At 40.6% G+C, this 20,664-nt stretch overlaps 1 protein-coding gene across 1 annotated transcript in view; it reads left to right on the forward strand.

Moving 5' to 3' along the window:
* Positions 1-20,664, forward strand: part of MCTP2 (multiple C2 and transmembrane domain containing 2) — a 104,589-nt gene that overhangs the window by 20,720 nt on the left and 63,205 nt on the right. Inside the window, exons 6-10 of the mRNA XM_050309907.1 lie at positions 214-325; positions 2,237-2,272; positions 10,711-10,875; positions 12,666-12,796; positions 19,795-19,981. Coding sequence (XP_050165864.1) covers positions 214-325; positions 2,237-2,272; positions 10,711-10,875; positions 12,666-12,796; positions 19,795-19,981 — 631 coding nt within the window. The remainder of the gene's footprint in view (positions 1-213; positions 326-2,236; positions 2,273-10,710; positions 10,876-12,665; positions 12,797-19,794; positions 19,982-20,664) is intronic.

The following is a 20,664-nucleotide window of genomic DNA, read 5'->3' on the forward strand; positions in this document are numbered from 1 at the left end:
ACTGCGCTGTGTTATTAAAAGAGGGGTGTATTTTTTCAGAACTCAGAGGGAACCCTCCAGATTTCCCATTTTAACATTTAAACTCAATATTGGGAATTTCAGACAAGAAGCTGAAATTTGCACAGCTCAGCCTGACCTTTAATAATCAACCCGAGTTAACTGCAGTCAATAAATGCACATCTTTTTTTTTTTTTTCCCATTTTTTGCTTATAGAACTACTGAACAGGTTTTAAAACTGGAAGATCCCAACAGTTTAGAAGATGACATGGGAGTGATTGTATTAGACTTGAGTCTAGCAGTCAAGCAAGGAGACTTCAAGAGAAATGTAAGTGGCTTAGGAAATCAGATTTATAGCTGGAATTTGTAGGGGAGGGAAAAGAAGACCTGGCATAATCTGGTTTACTGGGAAATGCCACCTTTATTTTCATCCTCTGAGACTTGATATTGAAATCGAGGTAGATCATAACTTTAAAAAAAGCCCCATATTTAGCTGGGTTAAAGTTGTGTAGACATTTGTAGCTGAATGCTTCTGTCTTGTAGCTGTGATGTGCAGTGTGACAGTGCTATCCATGTACTGAGATGTGTCCACCACTGCAATGGGCAGGTTGAAGAAAAGTTATTATATTTTTTTTTTTTAACAACAATGTCAAAATCGATCCGCTTATTATCCAATTATTATGAAGCCTAAAAGCTGAGCTTTGATGTTCAGACTTAAACTGCCCCAGTCCTGCAGAGGAGGACACTGGATGAGAGGGAAGGACATTGCTTGTAAAAACCCTGATTTCCCCACGGTAGTTTCTTCACTGAGTTCGATTGAATTTGGCTCCTTATGCTGAAACATGGTGTATTTAGTGATGCAAGAAACCCAGAAGAGCCTGGGCAGAGATTGGAACACCGTAACTGAAGCTGATAGCTTTTAAATTTGAGATCCTACATTTGGTTTTTTTGCTTTTGTTTTATCTTTTAAGATTCCTACTAGTGTTTTATACAGAGTGTGAAGCATACAAATGTTGGTGAACTAATCCTGCTGCTGGTGAGCAAGGGTGGGGAAAAGCCAAGATCAGACATTTACTTGGACTGACTTAAAAAACAGAACTGGTTTTAAATATATACATAATACATAGGTTAAGAGAAAGTATTCCTACTGATTTGCTTCGTAGTCTAGTATGAAAGTTGCTGTTTACACCATATTATTGAATTACAGGTATGGAATTCCAGCCTGAATGGGATTATTTATGGAAATGTAAATGTTTCAACGAATTTGAAAGCAAAATCGGAAAAAGCTAATGTGGGATATCTGCTGTTCATTATTTATTTTTCAAATAGGTTCTTTCTTGAGGATTTTAAATTCTTAATTAATAATAAGATAATCATAGAGTTATTTAACCTTGCTATATGATTATTTAAAGGCTTAGTGACAATATTTAAATGCTGTTGTATTTCTGTATCTGTATTATGAGGTGGCTTTGATCTGGAATGTGAATTCCCCTCTAACTTGTACAAGAGAGCATTGCTGACACATAGCACTGGGTTGCAGGAAGGGATGAAGCAAAGACATAAAATTACTATAGCAAAAACCAAAAATGTAGCCAGAAGAACCTAAGGAATTCTTCTGGGATTTTTAGGAATACCTGGGCTAAATTGGACCTAACCATTGAAAGAAAAAAATATATTGGTTTAAACAGCAGCTTTTGGTACTCTTGGGTGTTTAGTTAACATTCAGAATGCAGACGATAGAAGAGCTGATGCACACTGTAATTTTTTGTAAAGACAATGTTTTAAGCCCTCGTATTTCAAATGAAGATTTCTCAGCCATTTCCAATGGAATCATAAAAGTGAAATTGCTCTGTCCACGTTATCATTTAACAAGAAAATGACTTTTTTTTCCTTTTTAAATTAGCTTACCAGATGGCACCAAAAGTATAAGCCATGTTTCTTACTAATGGCTCTGGGTCCCTTCACTTTTTATTCTCAATTACTTTTTTTTCTCTTTTTTTTTTTTTTTTTTTGGTGCAGTGCTGCTATTTTGAGTTTGTTGATTGTTATGTTCTATGAGGGAGGGAAGGTAGATGGAGATGCAGTTGTAGAATCAGTCCCCTACTTTGTAATAAGCTTTTCTAACTCATTTGACAAGCCGCTCTTTTAATTATTTTACTAAACACTTTCCCCATTTTACTACTTCTCTGTTTCCTTTCCCTGGATTCTCTTTAATACAATAATGGGGACTCATGAGCAGAGATGGTCGAGTCGGAAGAAGCGAACTTCATCCAAGGTAATGCATATTTTTTTCACTTAAAATAGAAGTCCCCACTCAAAATCTGTTCCCTCCTCTGAAACAGAAAGGGTAAACAAAGGAAAACTCTGAAGTATAGATGAAACCTGTCATAATGTAAGGGCTCTGATACCCTTTTGATTTTTTTGATTTTTTTTTTCATTATGATGAGAAATTGCAGCTGTTTTCTAATCATAGGTGCTATGATATTGTTTAGTGAATAAGAGAGTAAGACCCCATTCAACAAAGAAGTGTAGAAAGAGAAAGAAGTCTGTCTGTACTAAGGAAATGGGTGTAAATTCAACCAAAAAAAAAAAAGAGCTGTGGAGAATTTGAGAAGTTAAGGACACCCAAAATGTGGTACTGGATTTGAATGCAGGTCTCCTGGATCCCAGTCTATCGTTTGGGTTGCCTCTCACCACAGGAGGAATTTTGTGATGCAGGATTTCTTCGAGTTGCTCCTGTGGGTTTTGAAATTCCTTTTGTTCTTGGGATGGAGACCGAGCAGGGAGTTTTCATTACCTCCATTGTAACAGGGTTTCCAAGGTTTGTGTGTTCCCACGTATCTACATAACTTGCTTCCCTTGGTCTCCTGTAGTATCTCTGCAGACTTCCATTACTTTTATATTCCTGTATCATTTTTACATTAGATTTTGACTTTTCAGGAAACAGACTGGCTTTTTATTTGTTCTGTAAAGCTTTCATTTGCTATTGAGTAAATAATAATAATGATACAGAAACTGCAAGCCCCAGTACCCATCTTGAGAGCTGTACAGTCTCACATCCTGAAAAGCAGAATTTGGCTCTTATGAGAACACATGCATCTTGATATTTTTCCTGTATAACTATTGGTTTGTGCCTAAATAAATTGAATAATTAACTTCCTCTTGTTTTATTCGTTACAACTGTGGTGTGCTGTGTAGAGAAGCAGACCATTTTAGGTATTGTGCCTACAGAAGTATTTTTGTCAATAGAAGTAGTGCAAAGTACAGTCCTTGGAACCCTAATTCCAGGGATATCGCAGTGCTTGGAGCAGACAGTTGCCAGAGCTCCCTGAATGCCACATGATAGAAAGAGATGGAATAAATGAAGGGCTCAGCACTTAGTTTTTAACTGGAACTCTGGAAATTACTGCCCACAATTTGGTCAGTGTTATTTGATCTCCCTGTTTCTCACACAGCTGTCTTCGGATGATGGTTGGCTTTGGGACTTTGGGAAGGGAGTCAGGTTTTTAAATTCTGGTCTTTTTTCTCCAGAATAGACAAATTCTGTCTTGATTGCTGTCACTAGAAGTTTGTGGCTTTTTTTTTTCCCCTTGGTCATATGCAATATCTCATTGCATTTTGAATAATTTTTTTTAACTTAAATGTTTTTGAATCTTTAGCTGTCAGTCTTCAGCTCTCAAGACTCTAACTTGTTCCTTAACATCTTTGAAAATAAAATTAAGAAATGCCGAGGCGTGATACTGATTTGGGAGACATGAAAGTACTGTTAAAAGGAGGAAAGCTTCAACCCTGTGCTCTGTTCTGTTCCAGTCACTAGAGGGTAGGAGAGCTTCAGCTCTTCCTAGGGAAGACACAGTTCATGCTCCAGTGTGATCTCTAAAGAAAACCTCTGTGACCATCCAAAGGCAGTAAAAAATATTTCCCAGCATGCACAGGAAAAATCTGACAAAGCAGTATTTCCTAGTTTATTGATTCTGCTACTGCACTAAAACACTAGTACTGTACATCAATAACCATCTTTAGTTAGGAAACTCTGGTCTGTGGAAGCAGTACTAGCAGTTTGTGGCAGAACATAAAGGCTAGGAAGAAAAATTGTGTGCATGGGGAATATAGGTGTCTAGGGAAGGCACAAGAGGTTATGGAAGAATAGCCAGAGAGTATGATGGGGTAGAAAACAATGTTGCTGGACGAGATAAAGATACAGGAATAAGGGAGGCAGGGGAAATGGAGAGAGCTCTGTAATGGATACAAAAACTTGTCTCTTTTTTGGCTCCTGAGCTGACTCTGGTTGGGTGTTGCAGGAGAAAAACACAGTATACTTTCCATTTGAGCAGCTGAACTGAGACAGATCTAAATTTTAACTCTGCAGGTTTAGGCAAATAGAAGTTTTCTGTTTGAAATAGTTTTCCTGGGATTTTGGTTTCATTTTTTTTTTTGTGTGTTCTGAACTACAGCTGACCTCAATTGTAATATTTAGATTTTCTCCTTCTATAAATACCGGGAAAATGACTTATTTTAGGGATGGACAAATGAATATAACTTTCACAGCTGTTTTTTAATCTGTATTGCCTACATGAAAGAAATCTGATTATCCTCTAATTTGACTATTTTATGTTATCTTAGTGCAGATTTGGCACATCAGTGTCCTAAATGAGTCTTTCACATTAATCACAGGATTCTTGCTGACTTCCCAAATTCACCCCAAATGTTGATGGCATTGGTACCTGTTGCAACTCCATATCAGACTGGCAAAGGGGTTCATGTGGGTTCTTGTGGATGTTGTGTACTCTTCATGTGTGTTTTCTCAGAGCTGCCTTGCTGTGTTAAGGAAAAGCTGCATTTCAGACAACAACAAAAACAGTGGCAGTACAAGGTCTCCAATCCACCTCCAGTAGCCTCATGGTCTGCATATCTAATATGCAGGAAGGATTTTGGCAGCTGAATATTGTCTTTTAAATCACTTCGGAGCAAGAGCTGTTGAACTGGATGATTTAGCTATCTGTTGATTACACAGTGTGTATTTTTTCACTGCTGCTCAAAGGGAATCATTGCATATTTGGGAGGACTCCCAAGACATGGGCATCGCATCCAGACCCTTCATTTTTCATGGGAGCTGAGAGCAGCATTGTCTTCCGTGGGAGCTGTTTCCAAGAGCGCGGCTTTCTTGTTTTCCTCATGAAGGGTGGCACTGAAAAGAAAAGAGGGTACTATTAGGCAGTATTCGTATATTCACTCATATCCTGTGTATTGGCAAGCTCTCCCCTCTTTTTTGTTTTCCTTTCTGGGGAGCAGAGGGAGTTGGTTGATCTCTCTGCTGGAGCCCGGCATGCTGATGCTCAGTAGCCTTGTTTGTCCCGGGTGGCTTGAGTCTCACCCTGAGTGCCCTGCACGCTATTTCCAGCATTTGTACAGCTGAATAACCTTAAAGTGTTGAACATCCTTGAAGCAAATGAGCAGGTTTGCTTGGGGTGGATTGACCTGCAGCAGTCCAGTCCTGAAACAAAAGCGACAGAATTGCCACCTTGATAGCCTAAGCTGATTGAATAAATTGGCTGAAAGGCTGACCGGACCCAAGTGCTCCTCAGCATCTCATCGCAGGGGAAAATCCCTCACTCTCCTCTTTCTTTTTTTTTTTTTTTTTTCCTGTGTGGGCTGTTAGGTTTCATTTTTGTCTGCCTCATTGTGTTTGGCTTTCTCCCACAATACCCTGTGGGCAGCCAAGCTCTCCAGGCGCTTCGCAGAGCGGAGGGACTCGGTTGCCACAGGGTCACACATCGTGGCGGCAATCTCATGTTGGTTCACTTGCCTTTCTCGCTGCCCTCTTCTCTTTCCCAAGGGGAGATTGCCTCTGCAAAATGGTTTCTCTGCCTAATAAGGAGAGGTCCAAAGAGTCCTCCTATTTGTGTGTTGTTGTTTTCTCAAATGGCAAATTACGTGGCCCAGTTTTGACGTTGACCTCTTCACGGGGATTGCAGCAGGCTTTCTGTTGTCCTGTCTCATCCTTTTAAATGAAAGATGGGAGAGATGGGCTCACTTCACACTTGGCCACCTCGCCGTGTCATTTAAATGTACAATTTTTCTGCATCTCTTTATTGCTTCAAAAACAAGTTTGAACTTGGGGCACGTATGTGTGTGTCAGGAAGAGAGACAGATTTGAAAGCAGCCCTGATGCACCAGAGGGGATTTGCTGGGTGCCTATGGAGGGAGATTATATACAAATGGAGTTATCAGGGAGACTGGAACTCCTAAAGGATTTTGTGAAGCTTGGTCAATGAGCCAGTTCTTTCCCCTCCAAAGCTCTGTCATTTTTGTTCATCTTCTGTATTTGGCTCTATGGAGGCTGAGTATGGCCCACCTGCTCATTCTTGTCCAGCTTTCTTTTGTAAACCAGAAAGTAATAAAAAACTGAAAGTTGATGTGAGAAACTCTTAAATTCCATTTTGAAACCAGGAACAATTCTGATACCATTCTGAAAATGGTAATGGGAGCACTGATTTTTAATTTTTCTGTTCAGAGATGTGGGATGTTTTCTGGGCAAATGTTCTTTCTAAGCAGTAGGGAGAAGAGCAGTCTTCTGGCCCTCATGTTAGCAGGGTCCTGCTGTATGACCAGGCTATACTTTTACCTCAAAGAAGATTATTCATTACTTACCTGATGTTACACAGTTCCTAAATCTGCAGCAAACATGGGCTCTTAGACTTCAAAAACACGTAGGTTTTTTTTAAGAGTAAAGATCTCTGGATATTTTTGTTCTTACTGTTTTGGTTTTTCTTTTTTCTTTCTTTTTTTTTCCTGCTGGCTTGTTTGAGGGGTGCTTTTAGTTGCAGTTGTTACTCATTTTACAACAGTGAACTGCTCATAAAGGTGACGTTTATAGTATTATTGGTTATTTGCACACAGAGACCAGCCCAAATCAGAGCACTACTTAGAGAAAACCCCTCAAATTCTGGTCTCAGGGCTACCTTGATTTTAGAAGTGATGAGGGGAAGGAACAAGCAAGCTTGTCCAATGTCTTGTGCTTAGGATATGTGCCAATTTCCATCATAAAGCATGTGTTTCCTGAATTCAACCCCTATAGCCTCATCCTAGCTTCAGCCAACTTTTCTGTACCTCTGCAATGCACCTTTACTTTGGTCTGGGATGCAGCCAGAGTGTGAGCAGGCTGAGTGCAGAGAGCTTACAAGAAAAAAGAGCAGGAGAGGCCTGAAGGACCTGGCACCCAGTCTGGGAGCACAGCTGGAAAGGGCTCGGGATCAGCAGCGGGAGGAACTGAAGCACCCAAGTGCGGAGGCGTCCGAAGCCTGGGAGGTAACAGGGAAAGGGAAGAGCTGAATAGATAAAACAGTTCAAAATCGTTTCTGATTAAGCTGTTATGTCCTCGTTTTCTGGCCAGTATAGACAGGGGCTTTGATTTTTCTGGTCTCATTGTGAGGGCAGGTTAGGGTAGTGGGGGCTGGAGGGAGGGAGGGAGAGTTTTTGGGGTGTTTTTTTCAGTGCTTGTTTTGCCCCTGAGTTACTTTGTTGGACTAATTGCTACAGTCCTCTGTGCTCTACTCTCTAATAGTTTTGTCAACTCAGAGGGAGTCTGTGAAGTTTAATCAATTAGCTCTGTGTAAATCAGTTTGAAATGAGTAGGTGTGGGATATCAGAGAGGAGGTAAGACTTCTAAAATAAATAATGCAGTATCATTTTCTTGTCACCTGGGAGGCATTTTCCATAGTGCAGAATTCCCTAGGCAGCACTAAAGTTGACTCATTGATGGCCCAGGTCTGTGGGTCTACCACACACCTGAGTTTCCCCAGACCTGCTTCCTTCCAGAAACTGTGAGTGGAATCTGAGGCACTGCCTGTTTCACTGGGATTTCCATCAGGGTGGTCATAGGAACAGCCTGCCAAGTACCTGGGGAGGCTGGAGAGGTGGCCACAGAGCCTGCACAGAGGGGCTCTCTGGTGGTGCGTGTGTAGGTGCTACGAGGCACAGGAAATGTGCCAGACCTGCTGAGCAGGCTGTGGGAGCGACCTGGGCATGTCCAGGAAATCCAGAGCATTCCTAATGTGATGTGTCTTGCAGGGGTGTAAGGCAAGCAGCCCTCCAGTGCTCTGTTGTTCTCTGTTTGGAGAGAGGTTCATGCCATGGGCAGGGCTGGCCTGGGGGGAGTGGGGAGCAGACTGCAGTCGTGGAGCCTGTGTCGAGGTGCTGCAGGTCAGCACTGTGCCCTAAACCAGCTGCAAACATCTTGGCTTCACTATCCAGTGGAATGCTCTCAAGTGATGCTAGATCTCATCCAGGCCCTGTTAGCAGCAGACCAACACACCCCTGTTCTGAGCACAGAGAGCTTTGCAGCTGCACAGCCATCTGAGAAAGGGATGCTCGGGGCCACCTGTTTTGGAAGGTCAAGGTTGATGCACTGCAATGTGTTCCAGTAATGCTGAGTGCAGGTGCTGATTTTTCCTGTGACCATGTGGAATCCAGGGTGGTTTGGGTACCTCCCTACAGTCCTTTGAACTGTCAAGCCACTGGCTACAGGGCTGGGGTTATGTGTGTTGCAGAACTGGGGTAGGAAGATCCCCAGGGCTGAGTGACTCCCTAAAACACCAGCCTGGATAAAAAAACGAATCCAAGTTTGATTTGAAAACTGAGTGATAACAACTGTCTTTTGTGTTCAGCCTGGATGCTTTGAAGAGAGATGGATGCTTTGTTTTTAAAAGAAATTGTAACGTGGATAATAAACTTCGTCTTGTTTTTTTTTTTTTTTTGTGTGTGTGTGAACTAACATCAAATATCTCTTTCTCCTCTGAGGAAGGAGCGGCGGGGAGGGAAAATCCTTGCTCCTAAAGCAGCAAGTACATCACATCAAACATGACTATGTTAAATACTAAAATGTTCAAAGTACAAGCGAGATAGATAAAGGCTTTGATGGGAAGTGGATATTTCCCAGGGACATTACAAGCAATAATCCAGATGTTATGGTGTAATGCAATGAGTGTCCATGGATAGATGGGGAGCTCAAGCCAAGCAGCGCCTGCTGTAGGCCTTAGCCCTCCACTCCCATGCTGTTACGCCATATGGAAGCAATCTCCAGGCCCCCTTAATAGCCAGCTTTGGATTCCATTTTCACAGGGCTCATAGAGCTAAGTGGAGCTGTTTTATGGACAAGTTAGATAGAAGCCTTTCCAAGATAAACATCCAATTCGAAATTAGGACATACCAAGCTGCAAAATTATTTTAGGGCATATTTCATGGAAGCACTGCCATTTTTCTAAGGCGATTGCCAGACTGTAGAATGCCCTTTGATCCCTTGTGGACATTACTCCCTTTTTTATAAAAAGGATTTTGAAATAGTTGCAGTGTTTAGGGAGGAATATATCTGCTGGGACTTTGAAGTATGTCCATGGGAACAGTCATGCTTTAGCTTTTTGGCCCAAAAGACGAACTTTAAAAAAAAAAAAAAAAAGAAAAGAGAAAAGAAATTACATTGCAGCTGGATTTATGAATCAAAATCTCATTTTCTTTTTAAAGGTAGGAATTTTTACCCATTGCGCCAGGAAAGCCAAACGGGGTGTTTAAATAGAAGTATATTAATATGCTTGTGGGATTCAGAGTTTGGTATTTTAACCAGTAAAAAGCGAGTAAAAAATTCGTGAGTTCACCACCTATGATTTAAGAATTTTGTTGCCGGGTAATTGATCCATAAAAAGTAATCTTCAGACATCAGGTGCTTTTGCAATAGTTTTATTTAGCAACAACATTTCTTACTTGCTTTTAAAGCTAACACGTCCTGTTTTAAAGTGACTTGTGAAATCTTCTCCTCCGTCTTGCTCCCACCTGTATATGACATGATTGAAGCTCCAAAGTGTGGCGAGTTAAAAGTTGCTTCACGAGAATAAAATATGGCAGGATTTTTACTGCGAGAAGAAAAGTATAGCCTTGAGTTTTAATGTTTCCAGCTCACTCCCCCCAAATAAAGGCCTATTTAATCATCCTCTGTCCAATAAAATATTGCCAGTTAGCAAACTGTTAGCGCAGCCATGCTATGTAAGATGAAGCTGCGAAGGTAACAAATGTGGCTACCAGGTAACCATAACTCCAGATAAAGAGCCTGGTGGTGTCAGTGTTTTTTCAGCAGGCATCAGTATTTTTGATTCGTGGGCTCAGTTTCTGGAAGCAGGAGCAGCAGAGGCAGCAGGCAAAGAGCTAACGCAGACGGCGGGCGGATGAGTGATGGAGGAGGTGGAAGATGCGTGTTCAGCCTTTCACCTGGCCATAGGCTTTATGATCATGGGTTGTCTCCCCTGAAAGGACAAACCTGCGTGTTATGGATGTAGCTGGAGACATTTTTAGAGTATACTTTAGTTTCTCCCCTGTTCCATCTCCCCATCACTCTCCTGTGTCTTTCACGGAGCCAAGGTAACAGATTGCTCTCAATGCTCAAGGTCTGCTCTTGCCAGAGCTAGCCAGGTTAGCTGAAGTCGACTTCCATGGTGGTTTAAGGTAACCCTGCTGATTTTGCTGTGGTGCTGAGCCCTATCCCTTCACAAGGCCGGCCATAATACGATCAGAAAATCCATAACATCCTACTGCCCTCCATTGTCTGCTTACTCTTAGGGAATCGTGATACCTCTCTTGCTCCTGGTGGTTTTATATCACACTTAATTTGAGCATAAAAATGTGTTTGGGTCTGTAAACATTTTCTGTTGCTGACTTACTTTTCAGTCGAGTTTCATGCGGAGCATGCGACTCTCCGAGTCTTTGCGCAAGAACCAGTTGTGGAACGGGCTGGTCACCATCACACTCCTGGAGGGGAAGAACATGCCTGGAGGGGGCTTGGCAGAGATTTTTATTCTCCTCAAACTGGGAGATCAAAGATACAAGAGCAAGGTAAGTATTAAGGATTTCCTTAAGTTTGCTGGAGCCAGTAAGGCACTTGGTGTTTTACCGGTGTTGCTGCCTCAGATGGAACCATTCTTGATATTCTTTTACATAAGTGAGATCAAAACCAGGAGAACAGATCAGAAACATTGATGTTTTACTAATATGCTTTACATGCCGATAGAGAAAGAGGAAGTTAGGAATATTGTGTGTATCTGTGTTTTGTGCATTTAACATACACATCATACTGATGGATGTTTGACATCAATATAAAATGAAGCTACGCACACTACACATGTGTTTTGTTCTTTGCCACTATAGAAGTTGGCTTTACAGTGTTATGTCTGCTGGAAAAGCAGACCTGAAATGGTTACCAGCAGGGGAATTATTATTTTTCTTTTTTTAAAGCACCTTCCTTGAAAAATGTGTTACGTATAGCAGGAGCCCCTCACCCTAAACAGACAGAATACTCCATGGTCTCAATTTTAATTTTTATTATTCTAGGCTGTGTTAACTTGTATCCAGTACTGTTCCATGGGAATCTAAAAAATGAGTGGAGTTCCCAAAGATACACATTTCACCTCCAATGTCTAATAATGAGAGAGGCTGTAATTAAAATAATATTCTGTTGAGAAGGCAAGAACTCTGCATGTCATGAACTGGAAGTGCAGAGGAGGAGGAAACAAACCTCGTCCTGTACAAAACACAGAGAGCAAGTTCACAGAACATAACGTTTGGATGTAGACACATGTGAAACCTGCACTCTGTCCCCCACATCAGACCTCAAACTGAGGTCAATCTTTTTTATTTGAGAAAGTAGTTTTGAAAAATAACAAATGGGTTAGTTATTTTAGAATAAATAAAATTATTCCTGTTATGATCCCTTTTTGGGCTACTCTGTAATGGTCCATAGCCCATGTTGTGAATCTGCAAGGATGTGCTGTTTGCAGTCACAGAAAATTAAGAAGTTTAAAAGGGAGAGTCAAGTACAATGTTGCCTGTATTGAGTTAATAAATTAGAATTTCTGTCTGGGTCCAGCAAAAGTTGGGGACCAGTTGCTTTACACCCTGAGACTTCAAATTGGCAGTGCTTCACATTCTTTCCTGGAGTTTATTCAAAGTAAGAAGTATGATCTCTCATGGTTCAGAAAAGCAGACAAGGTGGGAGAAATCTCGGTCATTGTCCAGCTAATCCTATCTCCTGTTCTCCCAGTGGCCATACTGATGTTGATGGTGGCAGTGTAGTGTCACATGAACTGTGATTTAAGTCCCAATCCAGTTAATACTTGGAGTAACCTGAACACATGAGCAGTCTTGCTGAACTCAGAGGCACAATTTACAGATATCAAATTAACTGGATATTAAAAATTTCAAATCTGCTTCTTCTTTGCCTCTATCTTACACAAAAGGGTAAAAAATACTGGTTTGGGTTCCTTAATTCGGTCAAACCTGTTTCCAGGTGATTTTCCTCAAAAGGGTTATTCTTGATTTCTTCTGGTGTGTGATGTTGGATGATGACCACAGTCCACTGAAGTGGAGTTGGTGGGTCCACCCTGCATTTCAGAATTTCCTCAGCCATTCATTCACATCAAAATTGCATATTTATGATTGAGAGAGAAGAAAGAAAGTATTTAGGAAGATGAAACTCTGTGTGACGGGCTGGGGACCTTTGGTTGGAAAGACCTTAGTACTTGATGTTCTAACATCCAGCCTTGTTTTGTAGAAGAATTGATATATGCTTTACTGTGGAAATAAGTACTGTTTAAGAAAAGTAAATATTATAACTGCATGTTTTCTAGACACTGTGTAAGAGTGCAAATCCTCAGTGGAGGGAACAGTTTGATTTTCACTACTTCTCTGACAGGAAGGATATGTTGGACATTGAGGTCTGGAGAAAGGATAACAAAAAGCACGAGGAGCTTTTGGGAACGTAAGTTGGGTTTGGATTAGATTATTTTTTTGAGGGGGTGGGATAACTATGGAAAATAATGTGATTTTGATTATTATTTTTTTAAACTAGTCCATTTATTTTTATTCCCAGCATCATAATGTATTATTTTCTCCTTATTCTGGTCATGTCCAGGTTATGTTTATGTTTATTAAAACCTGTTAATGGGTAATTGATTAGCCACAACTTGAATGCAGAGACAGTGAAGCTGCCTCTAAAACCCAAAATATTGTGAGAACTCAGTGGCAGCTGTTTCTGGAGACCCAGTGGCATCAAGGAGGCAGGATTTATCTGTATTTTTATGGTGATACTGCTCCAGATCCTAATGGTGACAACCTGAGGAACTTTGTGCTCCTTTAGAGAAACTGGTATCCCTTTTTTCTGTTTGCACTTTGATGTTGTGTTCTTGTAAATTAATGTTTACGTATGGGTCTTGTTATCTGGGTTTGCTTTATTTGGGTGATCTCCCCCCCCCATTGCCACAGAGGACTGATCTCTGTGGGTTTGGGGCTCCACACTCCTGCACTGACTTATTTTGATTAAAGCGTCATTTTTTGGGGGCAACCTCACTGCTGATTTATCCATCTCCTGCTGCTACCAGATCTTGTCCCATTGCATTATTCCAGTACCTGTAGAGAGTCTATGAGAAAGATGGAGAGACACTTTACAAGGGCATGTAGTGACAGGAAAAGGGAGAGTGGGTTCAAACTGACAGAGTGTAGGTTTAGGTTACATATTAGGAACAAATTTTTTACTGTGACAGTTGTGAGGCTCTGGAACAGGTTGCTCAGAGAAGCTGTGGATGCCCCATCCCTGGAAGTGTTCAAGGCCAGGTTGGATGGGGCTTGGAGCAGCCTGGTCTAATGGAAGGTGTCCCTGCCCATGGCAGTGCGTTGGGATGGAATGATCTTTAAGGCCCCTTCCAACCCAAACCATTCTGTGATTCTGTGATATCTTCAAATTCTCAAATACTGCTCTTGTGCCACATTGGCAGATGAAACTTTCTGTGAGACAGCAGTCAACCTTTAATTTTGTAAAGGGAATAGAATACGTTTTCTACTCTTACATCAGAACTTGATGATTCTTATGGGTCCCTTCCAGCTTAAGATCTTCTAGATTCTGTAATTCCATTCCACTCTATCTTAGAGTGTACAGTGCTGTTTTCCCACTAGTCACTCTACCTTCTTCCTTCTTTTGGCTTGCAGCAGTGTCATGCTCCCCAAATTCCATCTGCACTGTTGGATACCTGCAGCAGCATCAAGAACCATTTACCTTTTGGAGCCCCTCTTGGGTCTGCCCGTGCTTATCTGCCCGCAGGATCATAGCGAATTTCCTGGGGGCTGGGATCCTGCCTGCAGTTGTTTGCTGTTCTCACCTGGCCAGGGTTTCACAACTTGATGACTAAATAACAGTAACTCATAAGAACATTCTCTTACTTTAAGCATTCAAATAGTTTGAAACTATTCACTGAGAAGAACAATGCCCTTTGGCTCTACAAATGTTTGTGGTTTTGCAGAGCAGGAAATGCTTTCTGGCCGAGTGCTGTTGCTCGTCACATGGAGAAGTGGCTGAAGATGAATCTGTTCCTTCCATTCTCACAGTTACTTCCATTACTTCTGATATTCTGTTTAGAGTTAAGAAATGAAGCAGTGGTTGCAGCTTGCCTCAGGTCAGTCTCCCTGATGCCAGAGAAATTTTTGCTTAGGTTTTTTCCCCTCTTCTTTTTTTTCCCTACTGGTTTCTGGCAGGTGATGTTTAGTGTGGCAAAAACTATCAGCAAAATGCTTATTCTATTGGTGAAGTCTGTGTGTGGCAGATTTACCTTAAAGGTAAATCTTCCAGGGTAAATCCCTGGAAGTGTTCAAGATGAGGTTGGATGGGGCCCTGAGCAACCTAGTCTAGAAGAAGGTGTCCCAGCCGGTGGCAGGGAGGGGGTGGAACAAGATGATATTTAAGGTCCCTTCCAACCCAAACATTTCTATGATTCTGTGTTGAAATTTATTTTTGATGTCCGTGTGAAGAGAAAAATTTTAATTTTGTTGTCTTAAGGACAGCAAATTGGCTGTAGCATCAAAACAGGAAAGAAAATATACTAGTTTTTGAAAAGCAATTGCAAGAATAGGTAAACACCAAAGGCATAATAACAAGTCTTTTTTTTTTACCGTGTAGAAACTTTTGACACCCAATAAATAATATTTTATGAAGGGTTCAAATACAGACTAATCTGGAAAAGGATTCTGTTGGAAAAACAGCATTATGAGGTGCCATGTTTATTGTCTCCATGATTTCCAAGTTGAGTTTCGAGATTTCTGGATTTCACAACATCATTGTAAGAAAGATTCTTTAGTAAAATATTTGTGGGTTATATTCGGTCATAGCACATGCCAGTGCAGCCAACTGCCCTCAAATAATTTGCATGGTTTTAAGTAAAAGGCAAAATTTTCTGGATCTGAATTAATAATTTTGTTGTCAGTTTGTGAATAGAGTTAGAATTCATTATGCTCCCCTCTAACCCATTCAGCCTAAAACTGTGTTGGTTAGACCTTTAAATATTTGTATATTTTTAATATTTAAATGAAGTTGGAGATGGTCAAAGCAGAGTCAAATCTGTTAATCCAGGCTGCAGAACTTTTGTGGCTTAAAGACTCCCATGAATTCCTTTAAACCCAGGATTTCATATAGGATGAATGCCTTAACAACCCTGAAACAGGGCTCTTTTCCCAGACATTATTTGGTTTCAAGGTAAAATATTATTCTTGAAATAGGACCTGAAGTGTCTGTGGAGACTATGGAACATGTAGAATAAGGAATGCCTTGGACCTCTGGTGCTAAACACTAACACCTGGGGTGTTTGCTGCTGAATTAGTGAGGAAACATTTCATGCCACCCTTCTATCACAAAACAAACCCTTGCTGTCAGTGCACATCACAAACTAAATTATTACATTCGACCTACCTGCAGTCTCCTCAGATTTTCAGCTGGGTCCAATTGCTCTTCCCTGCTTAAAATCCTGCAGCCCTGAGTGGTTCAGCTGCAGGGTCTGACACTGAGGAGTGGCTGCATTGTGGTGCTGGATGAAATAATCCCTTTATTTAGTCTGCACAGGACTGTTAGTAACGTTTATTGAGTGCTTTTTGTGTCCTTTGGGATAAGAGGCATGCTGTAAACAGGAGACGATGTTAATGTATATGAATAAACAAAGGTGTTAACATGTGCAGAATTTGTCCAGGCAGAGTAAAATTGTTTATGTCAGGGTTTTAGAGAGCATTTGTGCGTTAAGGGATATGTTTTGAAAAAGAGATGCTGCAGAATGTTGAGGGGTTTTCCTTCACATATTTACCTCAAGGAAGAGTTTTTACAAAAACTGCTAGACTTAAGACCATGAGCTCTGAAACTGGAGTGCATCCAATATCTTTGTGATGAATGCCTCCAGGAAACTGTGTCTTTGCAACAAGAAACAAGCTTTATTTTAAAGGCCTTGATGTTGGGATGGAGCAGTAAAATCTACTATGGCTGTGTCCAAACCTTTATTTTAAATTTCACCAGGTTATATAGGATGAAAGAGAAAACAAAAATTTATCTGTAGAATCGGTCAGAATAAGACCTTGTTAATTGTCTCCCTGACACCTGTGGCATTTGAAATTGCTTTTCAAATATTAGTCATAGATGCATCTTGCTGCACCCTGTGGTAATGATTCTGACCTCTTTTGTGAAGGGTTTTCAAGAACTGTGCAAGGGCTAGTAACAGGCTAAGCTCAGCACCTTTTAGTGAAATTTTAACATTTGATTCCCACAATTTACTCTGTAGTGTTTTCAAGTAATATATCTCTGGAAAATGAATAAAAAAAGGTGGAAAAGTAGCTAGAGATGAGAGCTGTAAGTCAAAAGAATAGCTTTAAATGGAAACTAAAGCTATGGTGTAATCCTCTACAGGACTAGAGGTTAATGTAGAGGTGCAGACCTCATTATTGATCAAGAGGAGGAAGGAAAGCATTTAATTAATTGTGGTTAAAAAAAAAAAAAGTGTTACATTTGTGTGCACAATGTCCTCAACTTACATAACTGCGTCCCCTGTAGATCATACATACAGCCACACGTGTGAAAGATTATACCTGAATTTAATATGTAATGCAGCAAAAGATGACCACAAGAAGAGCTGTTCTATTCTGAAATAGGATTATTATGTTGAGAATTTAACTTGGGAGATCATTTGCATCATGTAAAATACAAATAATCCGAGAGTTTTGCCCTTTGCATTCAGATCAGACAACTTTTAAGCAAAAAGTGGATTACCTCCATTAGTTTTATTCTGTGCCCATCATGATGGTCTCTTTCCACTCTCCTCTGAAATAATTATCTGTAATAAGGTCTTACAGATAGAAAGCTGAGAAAGAGGGAAAGGAATAGCTACTGTTTCGGGAGGATGAGGGAAGTAGTTTGGAAATCATTAGGATTGTTTTAATAGTGTAGAGGCATTTGTGTGGAAATTGCTGAATTTATATAGTAAATTGAATGTCTAATTGTTTACCAAGCTGCATTCTTTTCAGTCTGATCAATTATGTTGTATAACCCAAATGAAACAGATTCTTTTTTTTTTTTTTCTTAAGCCTTTTGCCGTTTGCAAGTGCAAATGTGGATTTTCTTTTCAGTTCTTCACAAGAAAATACAGAGTGAATTTTACTTTCTCTCACCTTGAGTGAACACAGATGTTTTAAGGAAGTTAGTTGGACAGAGAGATCGGACATGATTTGAGGAAGAAATGCTTATACACCATCTCCTGCTGTTCCCCCCTCCACATGTGCATCCCTCCTACCCCCACTTCCTTATACTCCATCTTTTCTTTGAACTCTGGCTATTCAAATTCTTTTACTAAGAGAAACAATCCCAATATGCCAAAACAAGCTAGAATTATATTTAACTTTGCCTTCGAGATATGAGAGATTTCTGAGGTTATCTGTTGGTAGGAGATGTACCATTGTCTGAAAAAGTTGTCTTTTCTCTCTTACCCCATGGAAAGTTTTTAACATAAAAAACAATTGCAGCTTTTCCCAGCTGTGGACTGTGTTGAGTGGGTGGTGTATGAAATGCTGACGTGGGAGACATGGCCTCTATTGCCAGCTGAACCACAGACCAGCTGGGAGACCTTGAGATTTCCCCTCTCCTTCCTTCAGTTTCTTCGTCTGAAAAAAAACCCCAACAACTAAACCCCAAGATAAGGATACATTCCCTCTTTTTGTGCTGATACCCAGAGTATCAGTGAAGCTGCTGCGCTCTGAGGTGCCAGCAGTGTTAATGCAGCCAAGGTGGTGTTGACCTCCAGTGGGGAAGTGATAAGGTTTTTTTCTCAAATAAAAATAAGGTCTTTTTCTCTCTGTTGTTGTTTTGTTTTCCTTTCTGCTGTAACTTTTCCTGTCATATCTTTCTGAGGAGTCTAGGCGTAGCAATGAGTTTAAAACGCAACCTCTCACACTTGGAAATGGTGTTGAGAGGCAGCCTACGCGCCGAGCCGTCTTGGTACTCTGCCTGGTTTATTTTCTTTCTCTTTCAAAGCACTTGAAAGCAGTTAATAAGAGTAAACTCGAAACCTGTTGTACATCCAGTGCAGTGCACAGCAAAGAGCACACTTAAGGCAAAGTCATTCCTGTTGATTGTGGTCAGAGGAAGCTTAAAGAGTCACGTTTTAATACACGGCGCTACTGGATGACTTTCAAACTCATCAGAGCAATGGCTTTTACTTCATAACACTGTTTCTTGGGTCTTCAGGCTGAAATGTTTTGAGATTTTTTTTTTTTTTTTCACCCCCTTTAGCATTCACAGAAAATAGGCTGTTAAGAAGCGGAAAGCATGCAATTTATAGCAGATGGGTATAAACTGCTCCAGCTCTACTACTGGAATGGGATCAATCAGGAACACTACATGCACCATTTACCCAGAAGAAACCCACCTGGGGGAGCCCTGTGGAATTTTAGCCTATTAAGACAACACCTTAACAAGTTTAGTTTAAATAAAAACTTGTCGGCAGGCATTAAGCGGAGCAAAAGCTCTCGCTCTCCATCATCCGCTCGCCGTCACTTTGAGAAATGTGACTCCTCTTGCAGTGTGGCAACAAACCTCCTCCTCCTTAATTTTTTTTTCTTCCCTTTTTTTTTTTTCATCTGTAACTTTTGTTCAGCCTGTCCTTAAAAGCCAGGCCCCACGGAGGTTCAGAAAAGTTCCACTCCATTTACTGGACTTCTAAATAGAAGGCATTTAGCCGAGCCAAGTGATTAGGCTTTCTGTTGCGTTTAACCGCTCCCTTCGTGTATAACTGGCTGCCTGATGATCTCTCTGCTTTGGCCCATACTCATCTTCTATTATTGTCTCTTTATGAATGTTTTTCCTTTATCTTCCTTATTTTTATTTTTGGGGGTAGTATCAGGTTAATGATACATATTATGTGCAGGGAGTGGAGGGGGGGTGGAATTTTAAGACAATCTTTCCCTTTGGGAAATAGTACACTGAAAATGTAGCTCTAGTAAGGCTTGTAAAAGAGATTGGGGCATACAGTATAATGTAGCATAAAATGGAGTATGTGACTTTAAAGAAACTAATCTATTTTAGGCTAATGTTTTAAATTTTGTGTTTACCCTTTTTCTTTTCCCCCAGGTGAAATAAAATTGTTTCAAATATATCACAAAACACTGGGGGATTTTAGAGGGGAAGTGAGGCAGGCCAGAGTTAAGTTTTCCTCCTGTACTTACAGCCCAAAGTAAGTCTACTATCAGTAGACAGACCAGAAAGCAAAACTTGACACTCCATGTGATAGAAACTGGCTAATTGGTTTCCTGGATTTAATTTTGGGATTTTTTTTGCATTCTTTCATCCTGAGCAAGCAATAAGTTTTGGTGCCTGCTTGCTACTGAAATCAGTATAAATGTTGCTTCATTATTTTGTTTTCCCCATCTCCTTTTTCTTGTTAACCCTTGGCAATGTTGTTCTAGGTGCCAAGTTGACATTACTGCCCTGCCCATGAAGCAGACCAATCGCCTAGAGCTGCCTCTGGAAAAACATCCAGGGTCCCTGCTAATGCTGATTGCTGTTGCCCCATGTACAGGAGTATCTATCTCTGATCTCTGTGTCTGTCCTTTGGGAGACCCCAGTGAACGGCAACAGATTTCTCAGCGCTATGTGAGTTTGTGTTTATTTTTGTTGTTGTTTTTTTCTCTCCTTTGGTTTTGAAAGTAGTCAAAATCGCAGGGAAGAAATAAATTCTCCAGTCATAATAACGTGTCTCCTACCAAAGAAAACTATTATGTGGTAGAGTTATTACATTTAGAATGACAAGGAGATTGGCAGAGCAGATAGACCCAAGCAATTTGGCTGTTTGTATTTGTTGAGTTTTGAACTAATGCTGTTCTTTGCAAATTTGAATTGTATTAAGGGATTATCATGCAGAATGAGACACTGAATATCATGAAGAGATCACAATATACTTAGCTTTATTTCCTCCTTTGGGGAGGTTGTTTTCTGGACTTTCAACTGTTGGAAGATAAAGCTATATGATGGCTTCCACATCCTCAAAAGCTGGCCAAGAAGGAATAAGTGTATCTCAGTGTGCCAGGCAAGGTTCGGATTGGGTATTAGGACACATTTCTTCACCAGAAGGGTTGTTAGGCATTGGAAAAGGCTGCTCAGGGAATTGGTTGAATCATCAGCACTGGAGGTATGTAGAAGACGTGTAGATGTGCTTTAGTGGTGGGCTTGGCAATGCTGTGTTAATGGTTGGAGTCAGTGATCTCAGAGCTTGTTTCCAACCTGATTGATTCTATGATAAGTTATTTAGTAGTTCTTTGATAAGTTATTTAGTTTCT

Source organism: Myiozetetes cayanensis, unplaced genomic scaffold (genome assembly GCF_022539395.1).
Source record: "Myiozetetes cayanensis isolate MyiCay16 unplaced genomic scaffold, myiCay2020 scf14, whole genome shotgun sequence".
Taxonomy (NCBI): domain Eukaryota; kingdom Metazoa; phylum Chordata; class Aves; order Passeriformes; family Tyrannidae; genus Myiozetetes; species Myiozetetes cayanensis.